We start from the raw sequence: 25,891 nt of genomic DNA, 5'->3' as shown, positions 1-25,891 counted from the left end.
CTTGATAGCCAATTCATTTGTATTTTCATATGAAGAATCATGAATAAAATAGCTTGTGTGTTGCATGGGTGCCTGAATAAAAGAGACAGGAGGATGTACTTGAGTGAGAACAGGACAGTGCTTTTATATGCTTTTCTTTCCTCTGCTCAAGATTCCTGCTTATTCTTAAATGGCACAACATTGCACCCTCCAGGTGCAGTGTGTAACTGCAGTTATGAAGATTGATTCGTTCTGTAAGGACTATGTATTTTTGGTAGAGACTCCTATATTCTCTTTTAGAGTCAGTAACCCTCTTTCTGTTTTGTTTTCAGGCTTCTTTAGGCTCCGAGAAACTGTTTTCCCCTGCAGCAAATAAAGGTAGGTGCTTTGGAGAAACACTTCCCTTTCCTTATCTTACCATAAGAACAAGCAACTCCTTCAGTGTATGAAACTACCAAAAATCTTGTGTGTGTAACAGGAATTGAATTTAATAGGAAGCCAGTGACTTCAATCTTGCCACGTAGTGTTGTCAAAAAGAACAACCTCACATTGTCACAGGCTTGCAATGGTTATGTTAATTTTCCCAGCCACCTTGTATTAAGATGAGGCTGGTTTTTTTCCCCGACCAGATGGTAGACTTGTAGCAAATGTCTTAACGAGAGGGCTTATTGACAAAGCAGGAATCAACTTTAACTATAGCAGAGCTGCCACTCTGCTATAATAGAAGCAAATCCTCATTTAAAAAAAAAAACTAAGGAATATTTGTGTATCTATATTATTGTCTCAAGGATTCAAATATCTTTTCACCCACCAGCATGCAGAACTTTTATATCTATAGGGCTCAATCCTCCAAAGTGAAGTTTAAGGTGCTCGGTATATTGCAGGATTCTAGCCCGTAGCTCCCATTAGTATTAATGAGAGTTACCTGTGATATACACTGGGTGTTGCTAAGAGACGTGGCCTGTTCAGATTTCCTTTGGGAATTGTAGTAATACATTTTTAAATATACCAAGCCCTCCCTTTAGGACTCAGTCTGTCGGTAATATAAGGCTACTCTGGCTTCCTGTGGATAATCTCACTCTTGGTTGAATGCTGTGGACAAAAGATATTTAAGGAACAGTCTTGTAGAGAAGAGTGTTGTGTACAATTGAAAGCCTTATGCTATGAATGGTTCTGCTCTGTCGTGCAAGAAGGCTGACATTATGGCTTTGTATACACTGCCAGTAAGTAACGCTGTTCTGCAGTGTTTCTTATATTGAACTACAGAATAAAAACCATTTCAGAGCAATGATGACTACTAGGGAGAGACAAATGCCTTGAAGGGGAAAAATGAGGCTCATTAATAAGAAATTATAGCGTGGAAAGGTTATTTCAAGAGGACCAAGAGGGGACTCGTTTACCTCTCACTGTATAGGAATAGAAGCTAGCCAAGAAAAGGCTTTTTGGTTATTACTTGTTGTGTGTGTCTCAGGCTGGTTCCAGACACCATTGGGCTGGCCTTTTTAGAGGCTGTAAGTGCTAGAAATTCTTTCTTTCCAAGTCTTGCAAACTATAAATGGTAAATGTGAAAAGTGATGGTGAGTGACATTAGTACATTTACAGATGTTTTCACAAAATGATGCAGTCTCATAAAAAAAAAAAAAAAAGCAAAGGACTGTGGGGGGATGGACACCATTTGTCCTCTCTCCACCCTATTGTGTACCTTAGGTGCCAAACCTTGGTAAGCCCAAATCCCATACAGCTCGCTCTCAAAAACAAAACTCCAGGAGTCTGAGTGAAAATGTGGCCCAGTGATCTAGTTTAGAGGATTACATTCAAGTTTCAGCAGCTTTGTTGGTTCCTGCAGGTATTGAAGTCTGATTGGTTTTTTTCCCCTTGATATCTCAGAGCCACTCAGCAACATGAGTTTTCAGGTTGCTGTCCATCATGTGCCGGTGGCAGTGAACTTGACAACTTGGAGTCATCTACTCACTGGTGTTTCCATCACTGGAGCTGAAAATTATTACCCGTTTATTTTGCCATGGGTCCAGATACTACCAGGCTTTGGGAAAGTTTCAATCCAGATATGAATTTTGTGGCTCATCTTTAGCTTCTACATAGATCTTGGTATAGACACATGTCTACCAGGCTGTTTGCCAAAGGTTGAGACTGTGTGGGCAGTCTACCTTAGGATTGGCATGGCATAGCATAGCAGTTGTATTGCAAGGTCAGGTTGACTAGCATTGATAGATCTATATGGAGAAGCTTGAACGGCACTAAATTCTGACTCTAGTTAATGTTACGAGTCCTGCTATACGATTACACCAGAGTTTTATCTCTCTCATATGCAAATTAAAGGCAGTGTTAAATGATGAAGCCTTTGTGATACCATATGGGCAGCAAGAAGGTGACCTTCAAGGACTGACATTTCAAACTCCATTAATAAGATACCAAAATTGACTTAAGTCCTAAGTGCGAGCAATCATGCAGGCAAAGGATTAGTTAAACATACAGTTTCCTGATTTGCACGCATAAATGGTGCAACAGGTACACACTTCTCTTGCAGGCGTTCACATTGTGCCCTTCCTTGAAAATCTGTGCTTCGGGAGAAGGGCGGGGGGATTGCAAGGGGTTACAGGCCCAGCAAAAAGCAATAATTAAAACTCAAGCCAGGTCACTGAGGGGGTGCACTTCAAGCATTGTTTTACCAAAGCTTGTGCTGCTCAGATTATGGGAGACCACCCCCTTTTTTCAGACCACTTTACGCACTCACTGCTTGTAAATTCTCAATAAGGTTTTTATTTTAATATAATATAATTCCATTTTTTCTTGTTGAAGAGCATCCAGAATTCTGTAGAGAGTAATCTCTTAGTTAGCAAGTTCTAGGTTATCTGCATTGTTGGCCGTTTTATACATGACTTTTTGTGGGGGGGGGGGGGGAGTGTTGTTAAACACAGTAGGTCAGATTCATTCTTGATGTAACACCATTGACTTCTATACAGTTACATGAAGGATGCATTTGGTGCAGTAAATATATTAGTGTCATTCTAGTTTACCAACCGATTAACAACGCAATGAAGTATTAAGATGGGCAACTTTTACTTTTCCATGTCTGGAATCATTGTAAAATGTAACTTTTTACCACCCTGCTCAGATTCTCAAAAGGTCTTAGGTGCTGAATCTTTTGTTTAATGTTCCCAGTGGTACATTTGTCTTCCCCTCCTTACAACAGAAGGCCATTGCTGCTGTGCCCCTCTTTTGACACAAGCTGATGTGTGACAACAGATGTACTATGTAGCAGTCAGCTTCCCTGGAACATTTGCCATTATGCAGGGGAGAGGAGGTGTCTTGACCCAAAGTGACCTCAGTGGTCACAGCTGTGAAATAGACTGAATTAGAGGACTTGGAGCTTCCTGGAGAGAGAGAGAGTGATTAAATACCCCACACAAGAAAATAGTAATGAAAAGTAAAAAGCGTAGAGGCCCATTTGTTCTGATACGTTATTCTTTTCATGTAGGGTTCTCCCAGCCAGTCAATGGTGGGAGGGCGGGAGGAGAGCTTGGCGGGACCTGAAAAAATAAAGTGCACAAGCAAGCTAGATCAAAGCTCCATGCTAGCCAGATGGATAGGAGAGACTGAGAAGAGGAAAAAGAGAAAGAGCTTCTGAAACAAATTCAGATTTGTCTGGTTTCAGAATAGCAGCCGTGTTAGTCTGTATTTGCAAAAAGAAAAGGAGTACTTGTGGCACCTTAGAGACTAACCAATTTATTTGAGCATAAGCTTTCGTGAGCTACAGCTTACTTCATCTGTCAGCTTGCACCAGGCCAGAGGAGCATTTGCCCATTAAACACCCATAGTGACCACAATCTGGCTGGTGTTTTGACATTTGGGTGTTGAGTTTTTTAAGGCTATACTGGTGCACTGCAGCTACTGATTCACTTTTAGGCAAGTCCCTTGTTCATTGGAGGGAAATGATTATGTCCTGTGGTACATGCAGATATCCTTAGGGCCTTTCTTCTTGGTGATCCCCGGTGGTGCCCGTCCATGCAGTGCCAGCCCGGTGCCATTTCTTTCAGTGAGATAACCAGTAGGGTGCCAGAGGAACAAGGAGAGCTTTTATTGCCAATAAGCCTTGAAACCGAGATCCTAATGCTGAGAAAATTTGGGGAGATCTGAGTTCTCTCTTGAACCCAGCTCCTTCCTCAGCCAGCGGGAGTACGGCAGTCTGAATGGGCTTCTTAAAATAGATGTTTCTTTAGTGGATTTAATGCTGGTGAAAGGTTCCTGGAGAGTGAAACCCTCTGTCCCCAGAGCAAGCAGAGCATGGAAAGCTGCACTGAAAGCTTCTCCGTACTGATCCCTGCCAATGTGTTTCAGTCCTGACCTGGAGCAATAACTCATGGAAGCGAAATGGGAATTCAGTGTCATTGTCCACTGAATCGTTGGCACCGCTTCCAAAGCTTCCAGCAAGGTTGCCAGATGTGGATTTGTAAGATGACCACCTATCCACTAGGAACCAGACTGAGCGCAGCACCACAACTTTGCACAGGGCCTGGAACAGCCATCAGGGATGGTTAGGAAGTCAATATGAGCTGTGGGCGCTCAACATCTGCTGAGATCAGGCCCGAACTTTGAATTAGGCAGGCAATGTTGTCTGACGCATAGAGTACCTGACTGGGAATCCATGTTCCTAAGGTCTTTGTCCAGCTGTGCCACATACTTGCTGGGTGATCACTTAACCTCTGTGCCTCAGTTTCCCCATCCACAGAATGAGGGATAATACTTGCCACTCCAGCATGCTGGTAGGCTTAATTAATTAATGTTTATAAAGTGCTTTGAGATCCTTTGTTGAGAGGTTTTGTGAAGAGTATAGAATATAAAGCATTGTTCTTACTGTAATAATAAGTGAAAATAGGTTTGGTGGTTTATTTTTTTTTCTTTTCTCCATTTTTTTTCTCCAGGAAAAAAAATGCTTACCATACACTGTCACTTTTCATTGAACATATAGGCATAGAGCTCTGAAGTGCTCTCTTTCATCGTGAACTGTACGTGTCCCCAAAGCTCTAAAGCATACAGTCCGTGTCTTAACCCTTTGACAAGAGGGAGCCAGGCTTGTTCGGCACGCAGGCCATAATTGTTAGCCATGGGATGCACCATGACCACCCACTCCCATGGATTAATGCAACTTATAATTCTTTGAAGTTTCCTTCTTTTATATTTTGTCCTCTTGACCACAGAAGTGTGCCGTGGGCCAGCAAGAGAGATTTCTTGTTGACAACTCAGAGTCCTGACGAGCGCATCTGAACCAGAAAAAAGAACCCCTGTTCCTCTGAGATCAGTGCTGCATAATATTGTTGCCTTAAGGGGACTGTCTCTCCTTTTTCTCTTCTCTTTTCTTTTCTTCTTTTTTTTTTTTTTTCCTTCTGCACTAAACTGTCACACTAAATCATTTTAAAAGCTAGAAATACAAAATCTCCAGAGTAGGACAGAGACTGTCTCTCATTATGTGATTATATAAAGCCTTTTCCACTGGGGTCCCAATGTCACTTGGCATCTCTAGGTGCTACTAGGTAATAGAAATAATACACTGTAGAGCTTTTCACCAGAAGATCTTGATGTGATCCGTAGCATTAAGCAAGTCTCCCAATACCCTTTTCAGGGAGGTAAGTAGCAGAATCATGTGTGTAAAGTGAGGCCAGAGACGTGTAGTAAACATGTTCATGGTCCTACACCAACTCAATGGAAGGGCCAGGAATACAGATACTAAGGGCTCTGCCATTGATTCCTCCAACTTCCTATTTCCCATTTTGTAAAGTACCCAGGCTTTGATGAAATTCCAGCGTTTTTTTCTATGATGCCTGTTAAACCTCGTCCAGTAACGTTTGCAGCCTGAATGTAAAGGCGGTGATTTAGAGCCACATCTGCGAATGAGAAGCCGCGTTAGTCACCGGCAAGGAGGGAAATCTTTTAACAGAAGCCTTACTAGTAGTATAACGCCTAATATACACTCGATGGCCAGACTGCTCAGAAAGCCCCTCCCCCCCCCGGTATTCTCAATGTCGCAAATCTCACGTTATTTGGTGTTTTTAAAGCCCCAGCTCCTGGAGTTGTCATTACATGAGACTCTGTTTTGAGTTTTAAAAATAGTAAGTTTCTAGCCTGCTTGGTTACAAAGAAAAGTTTGATAATGTGACACTCCCCAAACACTCAAAAACCAGGTGGCTGTGAAAAAGAACTTCAAATGTATTCTGTCTGAAAACCTCATTTTTAAGCCTGTCTCATGATTTTTGAATGCTTTGGGTGGCAATACTGGACACGCACCAGGATCTGGGATATAATTGGATCCAGCACCTGAACCATCCAAGGCCTCCTGCCTCTTTCCCTCTCTAAAATTTGTAATCCGATCTAACCACTCCTTGGATTAATTAATACATTAGCTTCCTTGAATGTGCATGCATACATCCGTATATAATATATACAGTGATCCAGAAAGGAGGAGGACTCTTGGGTTTTCAGAAACCATCTGGGTAACCATGACAATCACACAGGTCAGAGCTACTGAGTCACGGTTTTTGAAAACAGAGGAAGAACAACAGCCGTTACGAGTGGGGTTCTGCAGGAATCCTTGCATTGCTCAGGCGCTGGAAGGCACTCTGCAGTCTCTTTATAACTGATAATGCATCTGCGTGGGGGGGGGGGGTTGCTTGCCCATGTAAGGCTTATTTAATAGCTGTCTACACCGTGATCTCTCTCTCTATAGTGGGTCCAAGGAAAATGTCACAATAACATGGAAGAAACCATTTTCCAACCGCCACTGTTCAATTCACTGAGTAAAGCTCAACTTACATCAGCCAGAAATGTCATCAGGCGAGTGGGCTACGGAGAAAGGCAATTTATGATTTTAATATTGATACAAATTTACTGTTGTCTAACGCAATTAGGCAGATTCTGTTAGTACCATTTCTCTCCAGCCCCCCGCCATCCCCCCACCCGGTCAGTTAAGACAGCCACCTCCACTGTAATCTGCCAGGATAAAGCTTCCTTTGTCCTGTCGGGCTACAGCCAAGAGGTGAAAAGTTGAATTACAAACATTTCTAGGCCTTCTGGTTGGTGTCATGTGTGTTGTTTTGTTGTTTTAAGGTTATGGGGGTCTGTAGCTGTGTTCCTGTCAGTGGGATTGGAATGAATAGAAGCAATACTGTGAGAGATAAAACCGTGTTTAATTATTTATTTGAGTATTACAGACTGAAATTGCTTTTTGATTTAAAGCATACAAGCCATGGATATATTTTTGGAGTAGAGAGAGAGAGAGAGACACATACACACGTACACATGCGCACACACACACAATTGCCTAGGGTAATGCAAAAGTCTATTTGCTCGACTGCCCTTCCTCCACAGGATTTGTTCATTTCCTTAAATATTTTAAATTTTAAATGCAGCTTTGTTAAATATTGTGGAGAGCTAACTGAATGCAGTGCCGTACCAAGAAAAATAAAATAAACAAAGTCATGGTTGTATAAATGTTATGAAAAGGATGGTTTATTTTCTTTAATTATAGTTTTTATTTAAAATAAAAAAAACTTTTAGCAGCAAAGAAAATATAACTGGCATATTCATGCATAAACTGTAGTGATTCACTAGGCACATTTAAACTTTCCAAGTTCATGTAAAAGTAGCTAAAGAGACCATCAGATTATAAATCATACATTTAAAAAAATAATTCCTACTGGCTACTAGTAACATTACTGAAGTTAAAAGATTTTTTTTAAAATCAGGTATGCTTTGCATCCTTTCTTCTGTTTGTTTACTTCTTGCATTTCTTTCTGGTGGAGCAATGAAAAAACAAACAGGTCAGTTTCCACTTTTGTTTCCAGTTGATTTCCCATTCTGATCTATTAATAGGGTGCTAATGTTTAAATCCAAGCCACCCAAACACAATGTCCATTTTAACCCCCCCCCCTTTTTTTTTTAACTTTGAAAACACTGTCTATTTGTATTAAATTTTGTAAAGCTTTTGTTAACCAGAAAACTAAATGTTTAGTCTAAATCCATTAACTAGTGCCTCATCAGTGTGAGACTGTCTGGAACCAGTGTGTCGGGTATGAATGCCCTTGGCCTTCTGAGGAAAGTCCTGATCCAATTCAGGTCTGTTCCTAGTAAAATAGTGTCATCCTTCTCTACTGCCTAGATACGATGCATATGCATTCTCTCAGGTTTCAGAGTAGCAGCTGTGTTAGTCTGTATCCGCAAAAAAGAAAAGGAGAAGTGAGCTGTAGCTCACGAAAGCTGATGCTCAAATAAATGTATTAATCTCTAAGGTGCCACAAGTCCTCCTGTTCTTTTTATGCATTCTCTGTGTGTGCTACACCATGTGTTTGTGATCTTTTTATAGCTCTCTGATGTTCCTTTCTCTGTTCCCCTCCACCCCCATGCTTCATACTTCTATTTGGGAGAAGCAGTTTGATAGGTGACCAATATTAAGCTGTCCTGAGTTGTATAATAGCTCATTAGGGACTCCTGCAGACACAGTAACTGTGTGCTTCATGCAGGTCACTAGCATAGCAGAGGCCAGACCGACAATCGGCAAGTAATTTGACAAGACAGCAGGAGGGTAAGGAGGTAGGTTCATGGGGGAAGCTGGAACTGACCCTGAGGTCATCCTGCTTTTCCCTCTGAGCAATCAATGAAAGTGATCAGTGAGACCACCATGTGTTCTTTAATTGCAAATGGATCTGGTTACTCTTTTGTGCACACAGCTGGTGTGGTCTGTAATTCCCAGTGAGTCACCAACCTCCAGCAACAGGGTCTTTATCATAAGCAGAGAATACCATTAGCAAGCTGCTGCTTCGCCCCTTCCCCCTGGAGACTTGAGGGCCCCCTCCTAATCTGGGGAGGCACAGGGTATGAGGTTGGTGAGCAGGATGTTTGCTATCCTGATCAATCTGTGTGACAAGCAGTAATAGTTCATTCTCCACAGCAGTTCTGTAGTTGACATGCTGTATGTTTCGGTAATTGATTTTCATATTAGCTTCATTTGAAATGTGTAAATCTCTGAATCACTAGCAGCAGCCTGGCCTGGCCTCTCCTGAGGGAATGAGGCAATATTGAGGGGGCATCCTTCAAGCCTTGAATGTTCCTGCCTCTTCATTTCTCCTTTAAGTCATCCTAGAGACACACACACTCTCCCTCTCTCTCCCCTCCCTTGCTGGTTGACAAGGGCTGGACACTGTTCCCTGCAGAGTATTTTAATGCTGTTCTGAGCTGGTCAGATGAATTGCAGCATGAGGACTTCCCTTCCCTTCCCTCCCCACTCAGAACTCGGACATTTCCTGTATACTGTGGGCTAGAATCTGTTCTCAGTTACTCCAGTGTAAATCTATAGTAACTCCATTGACCTTACTTGGCTTTTTAGCAGTATAGCTGAGACTGGAATTTGACCTGGTATTTTTTATTGTGTTTGTTTTTCGCCCTGTTTTTCACAATGATTGTTTTTAAACTTGGCCAGTGTTTGTGCTGTTTAGAATTGAACTCTCTATCTTCATTTCATTTTAATGAACTTTATGGAAAAGTCCTACAGAAGTTAATAGGAATATAAGCTTTGTATAGGGGTTTTAAAAACTGTCCTGTAGAGCTTTTTAGAGAATCGTATTCCTGCTATGAGATTCTGTAGGACGGTTCCAAAGCTTGTGGAAAGTTTCTCATTCTTCATTCAATTTTAAGGGTTTTTAGACTAATTTTTATAGACCTCTTATTATGTTTCTGAAGAAACCTACTGGTTTCATCACTAATAAATTCTATAGGGCTTATCCATAAGGAAATAGTCAGACTTGTGGATCTCTTTCTCCTGTGAAATGGGTGTTACATTTCAACAGAGCAAAAAGTTAACAGCAGGGTGAGGTGCAAATCCAAGAAAGCTCAGATAGAAAAAGTACATTTACTAGTAATGTTAAATGGCAGGCCTCTTGCCATCACAGTCCCTACATCTTGGTTGGGTTAAAGAAATGCTATTTTAAAAACATCATATCATTACTCCCATTGTTGGTTTTATGACCCCGCTTCCCACTCCTCCCCAGCCGTGGGTGCTGAAAGTAACCTTGTTTGTAATAGTTGCACTATTGGCATGGTGAAAAACTGTATTTTTAAGATATTGTGTAGTGATAGTTCACATGTTCCAGCAACCCTGGAAAAAGCCAGCTCTGCTTGTCCAATCCATCCAGGCGTTAACACTGGAATTTTTATCTAATTAAATGAAAACGTCATTGTGTATGCAAGCATCTTGCTGCTTGTATCTTTCATGTGCAAGCCCAGAGCCGCCCAGTGACAGGTGAGTAGGCTGGAAAAGAAGTAAAATTATGTAATTGCCAGTTTCCTTCAGTTTCGTTCTCTCTTTCATTTTGCACGAGGAAGGCTGTTTAGATCTCAACTCACATGGTTTTGGGGGTAGCCAGACATCCATGAAACTGCATCCGCTGCTGTAGTCTCTGCTCGCTCCGTATGCTTCTGTTTGCATTCACTGATGATCCAGTACTGAGGGACTCTGCTTTCTGCACGTGGCAGCCTGACAGTGTCTCCTAAAGAGGGCGGCTTGTCCATTCTTCTGGCACTTGAGTCCTTTCTCCTGTGACTTGGTTTGGGACAGACGAGGAAGAAATTTAGAAGCAGGCAGCACCAATCAAATCAGGTTGAGATTAAAGGTCAACAGGCTTTGCAATGGGTTGATGTTTGCACACAAAACTGCTAAAATTAACCTGCACCCTGGGAACCTGTCCACAAAGCACGGGTGATAGGAGAGGGCCAACCTCATGCAGACAAATAGGCAGCATTTTAGTTCTCTGTTCTATGGGGCTTGGCTTCCAAATTGAAGGGCTGTCTTTGTTCAGTTGACCTTTTATGTGGGCTGGCCTTCTCCAGACACTAGTGATGGGCTCCAGGGGTGGGGGTTCTACAAAGCATCCTGACTGAATGAGTCTAACAATTGTGTGAACATTGAATGTTGTTATTTTTATTATTGAACCAGCGATTAAAGCCAGATAGAAACCGGAAACAGACAGCTAGAGTGTGACAGTTAAAATCTGTACAGATTGGTTGAATGGACAGGGTAAAGTAGATTATTTGATACTTTTTATACCAATTCTTTGAGCACCCTGGACATTTTGGTTGGAAGGCTTCTGTGTTAGAGGCCAGACCCTGTCGCAGACTCTGGCCCCTTTATGCCATTCCAGCAGCATAAAGGCACAGTAAAGCTTCCCTAAGCAGACAGCTGTCTCAGGATTCCCCCCCAGCATAGGGGGACACCCCAGTTGGCATAAAGCCTGCACAGTCAGTCCTATATCAGCTGTATGGCATAGAGAGGGTGTCTCAGGAAAGAGAAAGAGCATGGCTCTAGCAATACATAGCAGCAGAGCGCCTCATTGCAGGTCACTGCAGCCAGGCGTAATTTAGAGCTGCTTTAAATTACACTGTGGTCTGGAGGTGAGCTCTGGTGCAGCTAAAAGTACTGGATTGTTTGCGCTGCTCACTTTTTCTTCAGGGACCTGTATTGCTTTCAGATCCACCCGTACTGCAAAATCTGAATTTGGAAATACCCCAGCAGCCCCAGTAGTTCAGGAGCATTGGATCCAGGTTTTTGGTTCAAACCCCTGCCTGCTGCAAACGTTTCCTTCACTGAATGGAGGCAGCTACGATAACCTTTTTCTGCATCATTTCCTGTAGGCCTTTACTAAACATGCCACCCAGGTGTCCCTGTGTAAAGCTGCTTCTCGCTGAGTCTGCTTCTGTTGCTGCTGGCAGGCTTACCCTGCCGTGCTCATGACCCGACTCTCCCACCACAGTGTGTTAATTTTAAATAAACAGAGTTGGTGGGTTGTGATTTGGGAGGGTTTTCCCATCAGGCAGTATTAGAAGTTCTGCAAAGGGAAAAGGCTCAGATTTTATTTGAATTCTCTGCCTCCCCCCCCATTTTAATATGATCGCTCTGACATTGTTGTCGCTGAAGTATTGACTGGCAGCGCTATGATTCTCCTACACACAGGCAGGAGCTGCCAGCTCTTTCTTACTCAGCTAGCAATCAAGGCTATGGATTCTACGGTGCCAGAAGAGCTGTTGATCCAAAAGATTCTTAACATCTGCGAGTCATCTGTGTCCAAATTAGACTGAATTACCTCCCTTCTCCACACACTCGCAAAAATGTTACATTACCCTGCTGGAAAACATGTTAAATAACTTTTTGATGCAGCTGACCACTGTTGCAAACCATAAACCTATTTCAGTTAGCCATGGGGTTGCATCTCCACTTCCAAGTACATTGAAACCCAGGATAAACACACCAGTCCCCCTCCACTTATAATGCATAAAAACATTGGCTTCCTTAGGGAGCACACACAGGGCAGTTGTTTTTTCCCTGCTCCGTAACTCGTTTGCTCCAAATGCTGTTGCATGCTGTCAAAAGCTGCTGTTGTCACAAGCCAACAAGGGGGTCCTTGTCAGAAAGCTCTAAGCAGTCTTCTATCCTGTCTGATAGTGAGACAGACAGACACACACACACACACAGACATTGTGCTAGGTGGGAAGAAGGTGAGAGAGCTTTGTGTTCCTGCCTCCCCCCTCCAATTCGCAAGTCAACTGTTAAATAATTAATGTGCCCAATGGGATGGAGGAAAGCAAAAGCTGTTGTGTGCCAAAGTTTTCTCTGGCTCCAAAAAGCACAGCTCATAGTGTATTCTGGCACCTAAGAGCGAGGTTTCTTCCCTCCTCCCTCCCGCCTCTATTCTTCCGTATGTATGCTGGACAGGGAAGTGGTGTTCCCAGCCCAGCGGGGGATGACTGTTATTTCAGACCAGCAACAGGGGGAAAGGAACAGCCTGTTGCCTGATTGATGTTTGTTTTTTGTGGACAGACACCAAACCTTCATTAGAGACAGGAGAGGTGGGAGAGCGAGGGAGTGCTCTTAAGGAACGATTGTGCTTGGACACAAAAACTACTCTGCACTTTCTTTGACTTCAGCTGGACTGTTTTGGCCCTGGTGACTTTAAGAAAATATACACACCACACAGAAAGTTCAGTGAAGGCTTTTTGAGAGGGGGAGATGGGGAGGGTGGACAATCCAGTTGGATTTTACAGTAATTAGTTTCAAATATGCTGCTCATCTATTCTCTTTGGATTTCAGAGAGGAACATGGGATTGCAGGGCTTGGTTTTCTGCATAATGCAGTCCTCTCCTTCCCCCCTCCAGTAAAGCTCCATTTTCTTCTATCTATAGATTCTAACATTCAGGTTGCATTTAAGTGCTATTTCTTTGTATGCATCACATTTTAAAGCAGGAAATTATCTCTGGGTCAAAGAAAAATGCAGGAGGAGAGGAAGGGAAGCTATTAAAGAGGCTTTCCTCTTGCCATGCACCTGGGATACAAGAAGCCATAAGAGACCGAACAAGCCAGTAATGGGTATAGCCGATTACTTTCCAATGTACTAATGGGGCGTAGTCAATCAAACAACAAATGCCTGTCATCCCTGCCTCTGCTTATAAAAAGCTCCGACAGTACACTGGTGAAGATGACAGTGAAGTGAATAGAGTTACCTTGCTTGTTTGTAGAACAGGGCTAAGCCTATCTCTTAAACTTCATGTGGGAGATTTTCCAAAGCCCAAATAAAAATTAGGTACCCAGTTCCCACTGACTTTTCAGTAGCAGTTGGGCAAGTAACTGTCCTTTGTGCCTTTGAAAATCTCACTGATTAATAATACTTGGCACTGACAGCACCTGAGCATCTCAAAACACTTTAGAAAGGTCAGTAAGGCTTAGGATCCACATTTTTCAGGTGGGGAAACAGGCTGCAACTGTTTGTGATCTTAGGGGAGTGGGGAATCCAGATCTTCTGATTCCCATTTCACTGTTCCATCCCTCAACAATTCTGCGTTCAGCCTTGTGTTCCGTAAAAGTTTTGGCTTTGCAGATGTTGCAGAATATGTTGTATTTGTTTCCACTGCCTTCATCTGTTAATATTTCTGTTGTCATAGGACCATAAAAGAAATGGAAAGTAAAGTAAAAGAAATGAAAAAAGGTCCATTAGATATTTTAAGCTTTATCTCCCTCAAGAGAAGACCGATCAGATGTTAAATTGGTACTTCACTAGATCACAGCCACGAGGATGAGTTACATGGTAGAGTAAAGGATTAATAAAACAGAGCCCTGAATTGCACTAAATGGTATTATTAATGTTTATTGAAACAATGGGAGCTGCTGGGGGCTATGAGCATGTTTAGAAGTAGGACCACTTAATTTGGGTTCCTGAATGAGCCCTGAGTCCTTTTGAAAGTCTAGCCCCAGTTTTGGGTGCTAAGCACCTCTGAAATTCTGCCACAGAGACCAATTCTATTCAGCCCCAAGATGATAAATACACCAAACACACATGAGATTGAGGCTTATTTACTCAGTAGTCTTAAACCTATGTTAATAAGGTGGGTTTGTGTCACTAAGACTGTATATAGTTCTGGGCTTGTCTTGGGGAAATTATTGACGTGAAATATCAGACCACTGGGTAAGAATAAGAACATGCCACAGGTTTTCAACCCTTCCTCAGTAAACTGACTTTCTTTTGTTTCTGGATTATAGTGATGCTAATTTAGGCCTGGATCCTGAAAAGTGCTTATCAGCAGCATGTCAGAGTAATGGAGCAGTTGGCATTTGTGAGTGTGTTGAACCACTTCATGGCAGATTGTAAACAGGCTGCAGTGGGGCAAAAAAATAAACACTATTTCTAAAAGGCCTGTGAGTTGGAAGCTATGTGTGACAGTTTCCTTAAAACTCTTTTCTTTATGAATTACCTCTGCAGGAAAAGGAAGTTGCATTTGGAGGAAATTCAAGTCCCTCCCCTGGGGAGAGAAACCCATCATGAAAAAGGGGAGAGACTGGAGTCCTTTCCAGGTTTCATTTCACAGGAGGAAATATTGCTTCCTTTTAACTCTTGAACAAACAACTGCAATGGCCACATCATAGGAGAATATCCCTTAGATCACATTCAGATAAGTCTGCATTCTAACGTTTGTTCTTGGCCCAGGAGCTGAACAACAACCTGGATTCTCTCAAGTATTCCTAGTAGAGACTTGGGCTCCCTCACCCTTGGCTAGGATAGGGAACGTATTCTTGCTGCTTGCATACAAGGATCATAAAACATTGTTTTGGGTTTGACAGGAGTCCTTTTAGTTCTTGATCTTTGATCTTGGCCATTATTTTCCCTCTTGTCTTCTTTCTCTTCTTTGAAGTGCTGAACTGGCAGTAAAGAAGAGAGATACCTCTGTACCATAGCTATAGCTTGGGGAAGGAGTTGGGACTAGCCTATTAAAATGCAACAGTTCTCTTCCCACCTTTAGGAAATGTTCAGTCTTGAACTTTGTCATAGCAAACACAGCTTGCTGCAGCTGTGCCCCAGAGGTCATTTCCTAATTAAACGTCTTCACATGTTAATCATAATGCTATAGATTATACTAAGTTGTTTGCTTCATTATATTGGGTTGCTTCCCTCCTGAAAGGAGGACAGGAAAAGCAGAGAGAGATGTTTTAAAAAGCAATAAAATAAAACCCCGAGAAATGTTTCTTAGGCCTGGCCTGCTCACAGTTCTTAAGCCTCATCAATGCAGAAAATTTATGTCGGCATAGCAACATCGATCGGGATGAGAAAAAACTATACCTCTGACTGACATAACTTCGCCAACCTAACCCCCAGCAAAGACAAAGCTACGTCGACAAAAGTATACTAGTATAATTAAAGTGATACTGCTTTTGCCTGTGGACAAGCCCCTAGAAATTTCTGGAGCTTCCATAAAATTGAATCTCAGGCCTTCTGGATGGAGGACCTATTGGAGAAGATGGGGACCATCCATAGCCCATCAAGATTTGGGGCTGATATTGAGTTCATAAAACACCCCATCAGTGTGCAAGCTGAGATGTCTCTGGGAAGCAGAGAGTGCAGCTGCAAGAAGGGAGTTTATTCTCTCAGCCCTGCAGCTTCACAGCTCTGCGCTGAGGGGTCTGCTAAAGCACATAGAAGCGGCAGATGTGCCTAGCGTCCGGAACTACTCCCCCTGGTTCTTAATAGAGCTGCAGGAATAAGAATTTTTTCCCCCTTTTTTATTAAAGATGATTTTTCTGTCCTTTTAAAGGACTCAGCCACCTGTTCCAATTGCTCAGTGAGGTTTGTTTGAAAAGCCTGTCTTGGTCTTACAAAGAAAGAAAGAAAAAAAGGAGATGCAGCTCATTATACCAATAAGGATTGGTGTTTTGGATTCATGAGGGAAGAGCAAGAACAAAGAATACTATAGAGAGGTATTAAATGAGGCCCTTTTGTTTCTTGGCTTGTAGAGCGTAAAAATGCCCAAGGCATGAATGCTGCATTCAGATTACCCTTGAACATTTCAACGTCTGTTCTGGTATTTTATAAAATGAAGGTGAGGGGCTGAGTGGATGCCTAATACTGTACGAAGAGGGAAAGGGACCTTAAACTGACACACACTGAGCATCCAACACTGGTAAACAGGGAGTGTCTTGTTCTGCATTAATACGGAAGGAGAGGGAGAACTGTCTAGCGATTAAGGCAGTGTTTTAGACCCAGTAGATCTGGGTTGAGTTCTACTGCATGACCTTGTGACAAGTCATTTAATCTCTCTCTGCCTCAATGCCCCCACCTGCAAAATGGCAACAATGATGCTTACTTTCTGCCACCCTCTGTCTTGTCTCTTTTTAGATTGTAAAAGCCAGACTGGGACCATTTTATCCTTTGTATAAACGTCACCTGCCACAATGGAGGACCAGTCTTGATTTGAATACAAATAAATAGTAATAATAAATGCGTCCAGTACATGACAGCTGCTGCAGAATGGTCCTTTCCTCCCAACTATCTCTGAGAGCACTTGGGAGTCTAGGCTGATTCTGGGGATATTCTGTTACAAAAACCTGAGGACGCAAATATTCAAGAAAAGAAGGGAATAAATACCAGATCTCACAAATTAATTATTTTATAGTTTTACTTGCTGCTTTTCAATTGGCTAATTAATATAATAAGTAGGGCCCTACCAAATTCATGGCCATGAAAAACCTGCCACAGACCGTGAAATCTGGTCTTTTGTGCTTTTACCCTATATTATACAGTTTTCACAGAGGAGACCAGCATTTCTCAAATAGGGGGTCCTGACCCAAAAGGGAGTTGCAGGAGGGTCACATGGTTATTTTAGGGGGGGTTGCGGCATTCCCTTACTTCTGCGCTGCCTTCAGAGCTGGGTGGCTGGAGAGCAGCAGCTGGTGGCCGGGTGCCCAGCTCTGAGGGCAGCGCCCTGCCAGCAGCAGTGCAGAAGTAATGATGGCAACACCATACCATGCCACTCTTCCTTCTGTGCTGCTCCCTTTAGAGCTGGGCGGCCAGTGCCAGCAGCAGCAGCATAGGGTAGCAATACCTCAACGCCCCCCTACAATAAACTTGCAAAAAAAACCAAAACAATCCCACTCCTTTCTGGGTCAGGACCCCTACGGTTATAACATCGTGAAATTTCAGATTTAAATAGCTGACATAATGAAATTTCAGATTTTTTAAATCCTATGACCATGAGATTGATCAAAACGGACCGTGAATTTGGTAGGGCCCTAATAACGAACTAATTCTATGCCCCTTATTAGGAGTCAGAAGAATGGCTTAGATTTTGTTTACTTCAGCTATCTAGCCTAGCAACTCTGCTGTCAAGACTAGATCAGACTCTTGCTGGTGTTCACACAAGATATGTGACACATTTTGAAAACAAGCATATTAATGTGGTGCCATGCTGGAGCGAACCACAGGCAACTTTCAGTGTCATCTGCAAAACAAAACCATGTGCACAATGGCACCACAAATCTGGACCGGGTGAGAAAGCATTTTGTTTATAGTCACTGGCGTTATTAACCCTTTTGGGTCCATTAGTGCATATGTATTTCACACACAGAAATCCTGATGTCTAGTATTTAGGGTTTAATCTCCCATTTAAATTAGTGCAGGCAGTCGCTGTTAAATCTTTTTAATGTGATCAAGTGAACTTAAACTTTAAGAATATGTGAAACGGACAGTACTGGCCAGAGGCAGTCACAGTACAAGCAAGACACTGTTAGATTTCCATAGAAAAGTTCTACCAATATAGCTCAGTGGTTTGAGCATTGGCCTGCTAAACCCAGGGTTGTGAGTTCAATCCTTGAGGGGGCCATTTAGGGATCTGGGGCAAAAATTGGGGATTGGTCCTGCTTTGAGCAGGGGGTTGGACTAGATGACCTCCTGAGGTCCCTTCCAACCCTGATATTCTGTGATTCTGTGAAGTCATGCCTGACTGTAACGTCGCTGTTGTTCTATTCTTGAGCCTGTCCTGGGTGGAGACTATAAATTTCTAATTGTGGGGTGGTTTTTTAATGATCACAAATGTTTATTACCTAAGAACCCTTACTAATTTAGAGGCAGTACTTTTGCAGTATATTGCCAAATGAATCCTAAAATCGGAGAGCAAGGATGGGCCATAATAGATGAGATGGCTTGGTAATTCTGGCGCTCGCTTCCATGTTTATGATTTGGATTTGATTCCTGCCTGGAATATTTCTGAAGAATTAGTTCTGCCCAGTCTCAGCATAGGTTGGAGTACGTGAATGTCAGTTCCACCTTCACTTCAGAAAAAATCACCTTCCAAAAAAAAAATGGAGACTCAGTGAGTGAAAACTGTTGTCTTGGGTGCTGCCATAAAATGTCAGCCAACATGGCTGGCAATCCGTGATTGTACAGTGACTCCATGCGTTTTCTCACAGTGTGCAAGGATGCAGCATTCTTGTTGAAATCAGAGCAGCTGCCTACCATGAAACCATCTTAGTTTTTGTAGGGTTAGGAAAAAATGTCTGTGACAATGGGAGGGTTTATACCAATAAATAAATAAATAGTCTCTTTGTTCACATGACAAACCGCTGAGAGGAAACGTTCAAATTACTCTGAAATTATTATCTTGGAAAAAGCTCTAGGGGCCAAAACAACTGTTTTCCTGTTCCTTCCTTTCACCCAAAATTAAAAAAATAACTATGCATCAATTTAAGTTGAAGTGCTTGCTATGATTATACTTTAGCTAGAAACCTCTGTTTACAGTGTTCACTAATATATTGTAGCTTTACTTGGTTTACCAGTTGGGAGCACAGTTAGTATCATCGGAGCTCCTGCCTAATTACAGCTCAGCATGCGTAGTTGGAAATAGGAGAGAGATTAGTGACTTTTTAAGACTGCTGCTTGCTAATTTCAGGGACTAGTTGGGGGAAGCCCTACAGCTCTGTGTGTTCCGGCGTTCTCCATTGAAAAGAAAAGCCAAATAAATCAGCAGTTCAGTACCGTGGGTTAGCCAGTGAATATTCCGTTTAATAAATGCTCTTCATCCACACAAACAGCACAGATATCTTCCAAATGCCTTTGAGTACCCCCCAGAATAGGAATCAATCCCAAACCAGCAATTCCTGTAGAATTTGCAGTCCAGAGGTCCCTGTAAGAGCTGCTACTATGGAATCTGGCCTCAAGGCAAAACAGCAGAGATTAGCATGGAGAAGAGAGTATTTGAGATAAATGACAGGTTTCAGAGTAGCAGCTGTGTTAGTCTGTATCCGCAAAAAGAAAAGGAGGACTTGTGGCACCTTAGAGACTAACCAATTTATTTGAGCATAAGCTTTCGTGAGCTACTTCATCGGATGCATAAATGAGGCCAGTTCGCTGCTCTTAGAGTGATTGTTTCAGGCTCTCTGTAGATTCAGGCCAGCTTCAGGGCATCAGTTACGTTGACATTTGTGAGGTTTTCCTCCATAACCATAAAGGCTGGAGACTTTTTTTTAATGGAAACAGGGATTAAGGAGTGTGACTCTGCATCAAGGGATAACTCCATGGCTGTGGAATATATAAGGTCTCTTGTACTGTGCTGCTTTCTGGTGGCAGTATTTCCACATTAGCATAGCCCCTCGAGGACACTACCCTTCATAAAAGGGGCCATATGTAAGGAGCTTTCCAAACTGCCTATAATGTGTCTCCTGTGTATGCGCTAGGCTTTGATCATGATGAGAGACTTTGGGTGCTACCACAATACTCGATATAAACCAAGAATAGGTGCCTCTTTCTGTCAGTACACTATACTCCTCTTCCTCTTATGAGGATGCTTTGGAACTATTCCAAAGGTTGGTCTTCTGTCGGGCCAGCAAAGATGGGAACAAGTTAACGGAAAAGGGAAGATTTTCATGAAGAAGCTCTACAACCAGCATGTGCCAAAAGGGAGAAGTCCAGCATGTGATCACAATCCATCAGGGTTTAGCTGTTAGAAACTGAAAGCAAGCTCAAGCACCACAGATCACATATTATCTGCAGCCGGTACATGTGGCATAGCACCTTGCACACAACACAATAGCATCTTGTTGATCTTCATAGTAGATGCATTTAAAGGGAAAATGTACCCATTGCAGGCTTAAATAGCAAAAGGCCATCTGTGGCTTCCTAATGCTGTTTACAGACCTTTTCTGCTTCTGCTCTGCTTGTCAATAGCTGTGTTTATTCATTGCTTACTTGGTGAACTAAAATGTTGAGGCAGCTCTTGACAGGTTCCTTCCAGCACATCCTTTTGGAGCAAATATTTGGTTGCCATAGGGACCAAATCTAAAGGGCACACACCATTCAAATAAATGCTCCGTGATTCACAATGTGCAGCTTATCCCTTAAATATTTTAATTATCCGTGATGCAACTTGAAATATTGTTTTATGTATTCAGTCTGTTTCTCTCAATATCCCAGTTTTTTTAGGCCACGAGTCCGGTAGGGTCGAAAGCTGGATGATCACAGTGCAGTTACGCTGTGCAGGGATTTTATGGCTTCGGTTCACACAGAACAATCTACATCCCCAAATGTGATGTGAGGTGGAGGAGCAGTGCTCCTGCACAGCTACCGCCGCATCGGAGGAGGCAGAGGTGATGGCCACGGATCCAGGAACAGCCAAACAAGTGGTATTTGGCTGCTAATGAATATAGGGAGGAGAATTGTGTGGCTCTTACTGAGTGAGAGGCGTGACTACAGCTTGGCTGCAACTGAGTCTGTGCAGGGATGGGGGTAGGGTAGGCGTGCTTGGCAGCTCTGGCAGGGAAATGTCATTCTCAGCTACTGCTGAATCTCACGCAGTGTTTTCCCAAATTATAACTGTATTATCACTAACCTGACAGCAATTATTGAACCACAAGGGCCGGCTTAGCACGCAAATAAGACGGGATTTTGCTAATTTCTACATGGTAAATCACTCCTTTTGGTTCCTGTTTGGCAAAGACAAAGTCGCCGTCCAGCACAGTTTCCCATTTTCACAATACCACCTATAATCAAAGCCATAAAGTCCCTGCATATCATTGATTAAGAAAGTCAGGCAAGTTACTGAACTTATTCCTTTCCAAATCAAGATGATAACTAAACTTAAACCCTTGAAACCTTTCCTTTCCCTTGCTGATGGCTCCCCTTTTGCTTTCTTGTTCTGAGTTCCCTGGCAATGATAGCATGCAAACACAATACAGGTCTTTTTCTGCAATCCCCTGACATCCAACAAAGACCACTGCAGATTTAAACCCATTAGAAACAATTGTCACACGCTTGTTTTCTTTGAGAATAGAAACCACAGAGTTCAGCACAGAGTCCCCTTGACAAAAGTGCAATGTGCTGAAACAGGGATTCTGTCAGACACAAGGCACATGGGAAGTCGCCAATTAATGTGGCCTGTTAGCTGTATCACAGCTCCAGAGGTAAGCTTTCCTCACTAGTGCATGCAGCCTCCCACACCAGAAGCTTAAAGTTCACTCAGAAGTTTACTCTGTGTACGTCCCTCTGAACTGTTCCTCGTTATTCACTTTTTGGATACCATGTTCCCAGGCAGACTTTATGCAGTGTCACTTTGAATGCCATTGTTTAGTTAGCTTTAGTTGTATCATAACATAATACAGGATCCTCCCTAGTAGAAATTCCCATTAGAACCTTCCTACTAGTTTCTCGGTTTCTGTTGGTCTTTGTTGGGTTTTAGTGGGCTCTTGTTTTAAGCTTGGAGGGCGAGCAGCCCAATGCTGTAGATCCACTGAGTTGTACCAGAACCTTGTTGGCCAACTAGGGATCAGTAGGAAACAACTGAGCATTTTAATTGGAATTTCCACTGGGCTAACGACAAACTTGAGAGAGAGACGTACCAGCGATAGAACTAGTAACTGAAATCACTTGCATTCCCTAATCAAAATTTTCCCTGCCAGTCCATCTCCTCCTCTCTCTGTACAGTGACGTATCACAAGAAGTCTCTACTAATGACCCTCTTGAAATATCAGTCTTCCATGTGTGACATGCATGCTGCCCTCATTGGCTAAAGGAAGCACATCATGATTAAGCAGAAGGGATTACTGAGGTGAGCTGAAAGGTCGGCATCTCAGCAGTATTGCTGCTCTCATTTTTTAATCAAGAGGATTTTTTAAAAACAAATGAATTTCAAGACAGACTAAATTTTGGACTTTTCAACTTTGACACTGGCTCTTTAAGAAATAATTGCCAAACATTTTACAGTGTCTTTTTGGTACATAGAGTTGCCATACTAGATCAGACCCAAAATCTATCTAGTCAGTATCTTGTCTCTGACAGGGCACAGTATCAGATGCTTCAGAGGAAGGAGTAAAAGCCCCGTATTAGACAGACATTGGATAGCCTGCCCCCCAGAATTGGTCTGTTCCTGATCTCTAATAGCTAGAGGTTGTCCTGAAGTGGGGTTTAATATCCTTTCCAAAACATTTTTGTGATCATCAATTGTAATAATTCTGGGTATTCATGATATCCATATAATGGCCTATTTCTTTTCTCCGGTGTGAATTGCTTTAGCCTTCGTAATTTACTGTGTATTTTAGTTGAAAAAAACTCTATCACATGGTGCATAAACTCAAGAAATATCTAGGCATGGTCCAGTGCAATTTATAGAATCAGGCACAATCATTTTGAATTAATCAAATCTAATTAAGGCAGTGCATTGTGGGCTGTGAGGTTAGAAATAAATACTTGCCTAAAGCCATTGCAATGATAAATGACTGCAACATATTCAGGGCAAAATCTCGGCCTTGTTTTAGGGTTATCCATGTGTGGGGAGAACAGAGTGAAGCAGTGGTGTCACTCAGCTTACACTAGAGGTACCCTGCATAAATTGCATTGCCTTGCCTTTAAAAGCAAACATGTGCCTCCAGCTAGTGCAGGTAGCTGCATACACACTAGCCAATTGAGGCAGATGGGGATGGGGATGGACAAGCCCCCAGGCTGGCAGACCACATCTCCTTATAAAACCAATACTAGATAAGTATTACTGTTATTACATTAGCAAGACAATGTTGCCAACTCATGTAATTTCACCATGAATCTGGCAATATTTGGTGGTGGTCTTAAAGCAGCCGTGTGAATACATGAGAATCTCTGCTTTCATGTTAAAGGGAAAGTAAGTTTGTAGCCTTCATGGTTGTGTAGAGCTTTGTAAATGTGAACGGGGTGAACCCAAAAGGCTCAGAAACCATAAGGTAACAAAAAAGAGCTCCAAATACAATATTCTTAGAAGATCTCATGATTTTTAAGCCAACCTCATGCTTGGGGTTGGCAGTGCTGACTAGGTGTCTCTCCAGACACGTCCTGCGCATCAAAGAGAGAACCTGCCCTGTCACTTACAGTGGAGAAAGAAGCTGGTTTTGCTCACTTTGCATACCCACCCAGAGTGGAACCTTGTCCTTACCCTACAGAACAAACTGTTAAAACTTTGCTCTCTGCTGAACAATTGATAAGATGTAAAACAGTTCATATTTAACTATCGTACATTTGCATTTACAGGAAAAAAGCAGCTCACGAACGGTAAACTGGGGAGCATTGCACAGAGGCTGCTTTCAGCTTCAGGTGCTGTTATACAGCTGAGCAAACATGCCTTGCTCCTTGTATATTTTTTTTTCCTGGAGAAATGTTGGGGTCCAGGATTAGACAGTGGTGGTTATTTAATTTTAAAATAAATGTCCAGCATAAATATAGGCACAACTTACCCAAATCTGTGAGGAATTGTAAGGGGGTGGTAGTGATCCTGTATTGTTTATTTGAAGAACCCCCACTATATTAATGAAAACTTTAATAAATATAATATTTTACCCAAAGTCCTTTAAACTGCCTTGTCCCTCCCCTGTATTTCCTTTCCCATGGTTGCTTGCCAGCAGGGCGAGCCACCACCTCCTGCCCAGTTCATTCAGTGATGTCGCGATCCAGCATTTGCAGTGTCACAATTCATTGCTGTAGAGCTGATGCTGCAGCCTCAGATGGTGGATTTTGAAATCGCTGCATGAACAGCCAGGAGAAGCAGGCAGCTTTTAAAGGAGAGTTTGTGGACTCAAGTCCTGTACTGAATATCCATATACTCAGACTGAAGGTAAATCAGTAGGGAAGTAATGCTGCATTATTGTGGTGAAAGCTGGGATTTTCCACTGGTCATGTTCTTCCTGTTAGATCTTAAAGTGAGATCTAACTTCTGCCCATCTCTGGTGAGTAACCAGGTAGAAATTAATGATTCCGTGGCATTCAATATAATTTTCTTTTAAAAAAAAAAATAGGAAATAATCTTCTTGACCTGGTCAAGGATCTGGCCTAATTAGAGCAGTGAAAATCATCTTAGTAATAAAGACCCTATAACCAGGTCAAACTCACCCTGGGTAAAATTTTCGAAAGCACTTACGTGACTTAGGGGCTTAAGTTTCACTGAAGATCAGGCTCCTGCATGAATAAATCCCTTTTGAAAATTGAATTTAGGTGCCTTTGTCATTTAGGTGCTTTGGAACATTTACCCCTGGTTTCAGATTTTGATAAACTCAAAATTTAAGCCAGGTCCGCTGCATCCAGTTTCAAGCAAACCTGGGTCCAGTTACATTTCATGTGGAAATTGCATGCAAGTCAGTGATTTCACATGTATCAATTCAAAACCCAGCAGTAAGTACCGCTTTAACTGAGTTTCTTTTTGAGCACTGGGTATGTCTCAAGTGAAACTCATAGTGTGCTGAGCCCTCCCTCCACTCCCCACCAGAATAAAAGATTCCTACAGTCTTCTACAAACTGAAAACATTGGTTTCCTACACATAGCTAGTTCTTACCCTTAGCTTGAGTGTGATCTGGGATGCATAATGGGTACTCAATTTGCCTACTTAGTCACTGTATTACAGCTAACTCATTCATTATTTAAGATCTAAATGGAACGGTATAAAACAATATCCCATTTGGTGAACTCATGATCACCAGGGCATGGAGAGGAGCGAGGGTGCTCTTGGTTTGGCATTTTGGTTAGTTATATAGGGCAAAACTCTTCCTTTGGATTTAAGCCCATTTAGAGCCATGTACATGCATCAGAAGGCAGAATTCGGCCTTACGTATTAAAGTCCTCAGTTTTGCTATATGTTTCTAATGGGTTTAAGAAATGATAGACTAGCCATCTCAGAACACAAAATTTGGTTCTTAGGAATGACCTTTGTTCTTGATGCAGCCCAGCTACAAGGGGATGGGCACTTCCATAAGCATTGTGGTGATGTGTACAATACACACAGTGATGATGTGTATAATAAGCAGAAGCCTGAACTGACATTTCATATGCATAGTGCATGCCACATTCTAGAAAAGAGATAATAGCCTTATTTGATCTTTCCAGCTCCATTCTCCACCTCCGACCTTAAGGGGGGGAAAAGATACCTGCTTTGTTCTTTGGGTTCTCTGTGTGGCAGTGAGATGGATAAACTCTCTCCCTTGTAAAAGTGTGTTTAACCTGAATAGCATGAAAAGAGGAACCATCCATGCTAAGGCACATATTGCTGTGCCTCGCTACTTAGTTGCCATGTCCATTTTCAGGTGAGAGC

The 25,891-nt window shown here is 42.4% G+C and overlaps 1 protein-coding gene across 11 annotated transcripts in view; it reads left to right on the top strand.

The window, feature by feature from the left end:
• The window catches only part of FBRSL1 (fibrosin like 1), a 757,721-nt gene that overhangs the window by 685,823 nt on the left and 46,007 nt on the right, over positions 1 to 25,891 (top strand). For all 11 annotated transcript variants that reach the window (XM_073313637.1, XM_073313631.1, XM_073313632.1 and 8 more), the window contains one exon: positions 312 to 357. In XM_073313637.1, coding sequence (XP_073169738.1) covers positions 312 to 357 — 46 coding nt within the window. The remainder of the gene's footprint in view (positions 1 to 311; positions 358 to 25,891) is intronic.

This window comes from Lepidochelys kempii, chromosome 15 (genome assembly GCF_965140265.1).
Source record: "Lepidochelys kempii isolate rLepKem1 chromosome 15, rLepKem1.hap2, whole genome shotgun sequence".
In the NCBI taxonomy this organism is placed as follows: Eukaryota; Metazoa; Chordata; order Testudines; family Cheloniidae; genus Lepidochelys; species Lepidochelys kempii.
The sequence above is the reverse complement of the archived record's forward strand: the minus strand, read 5'-3'. Positions and strand labels throughout refer to the sequence as shown.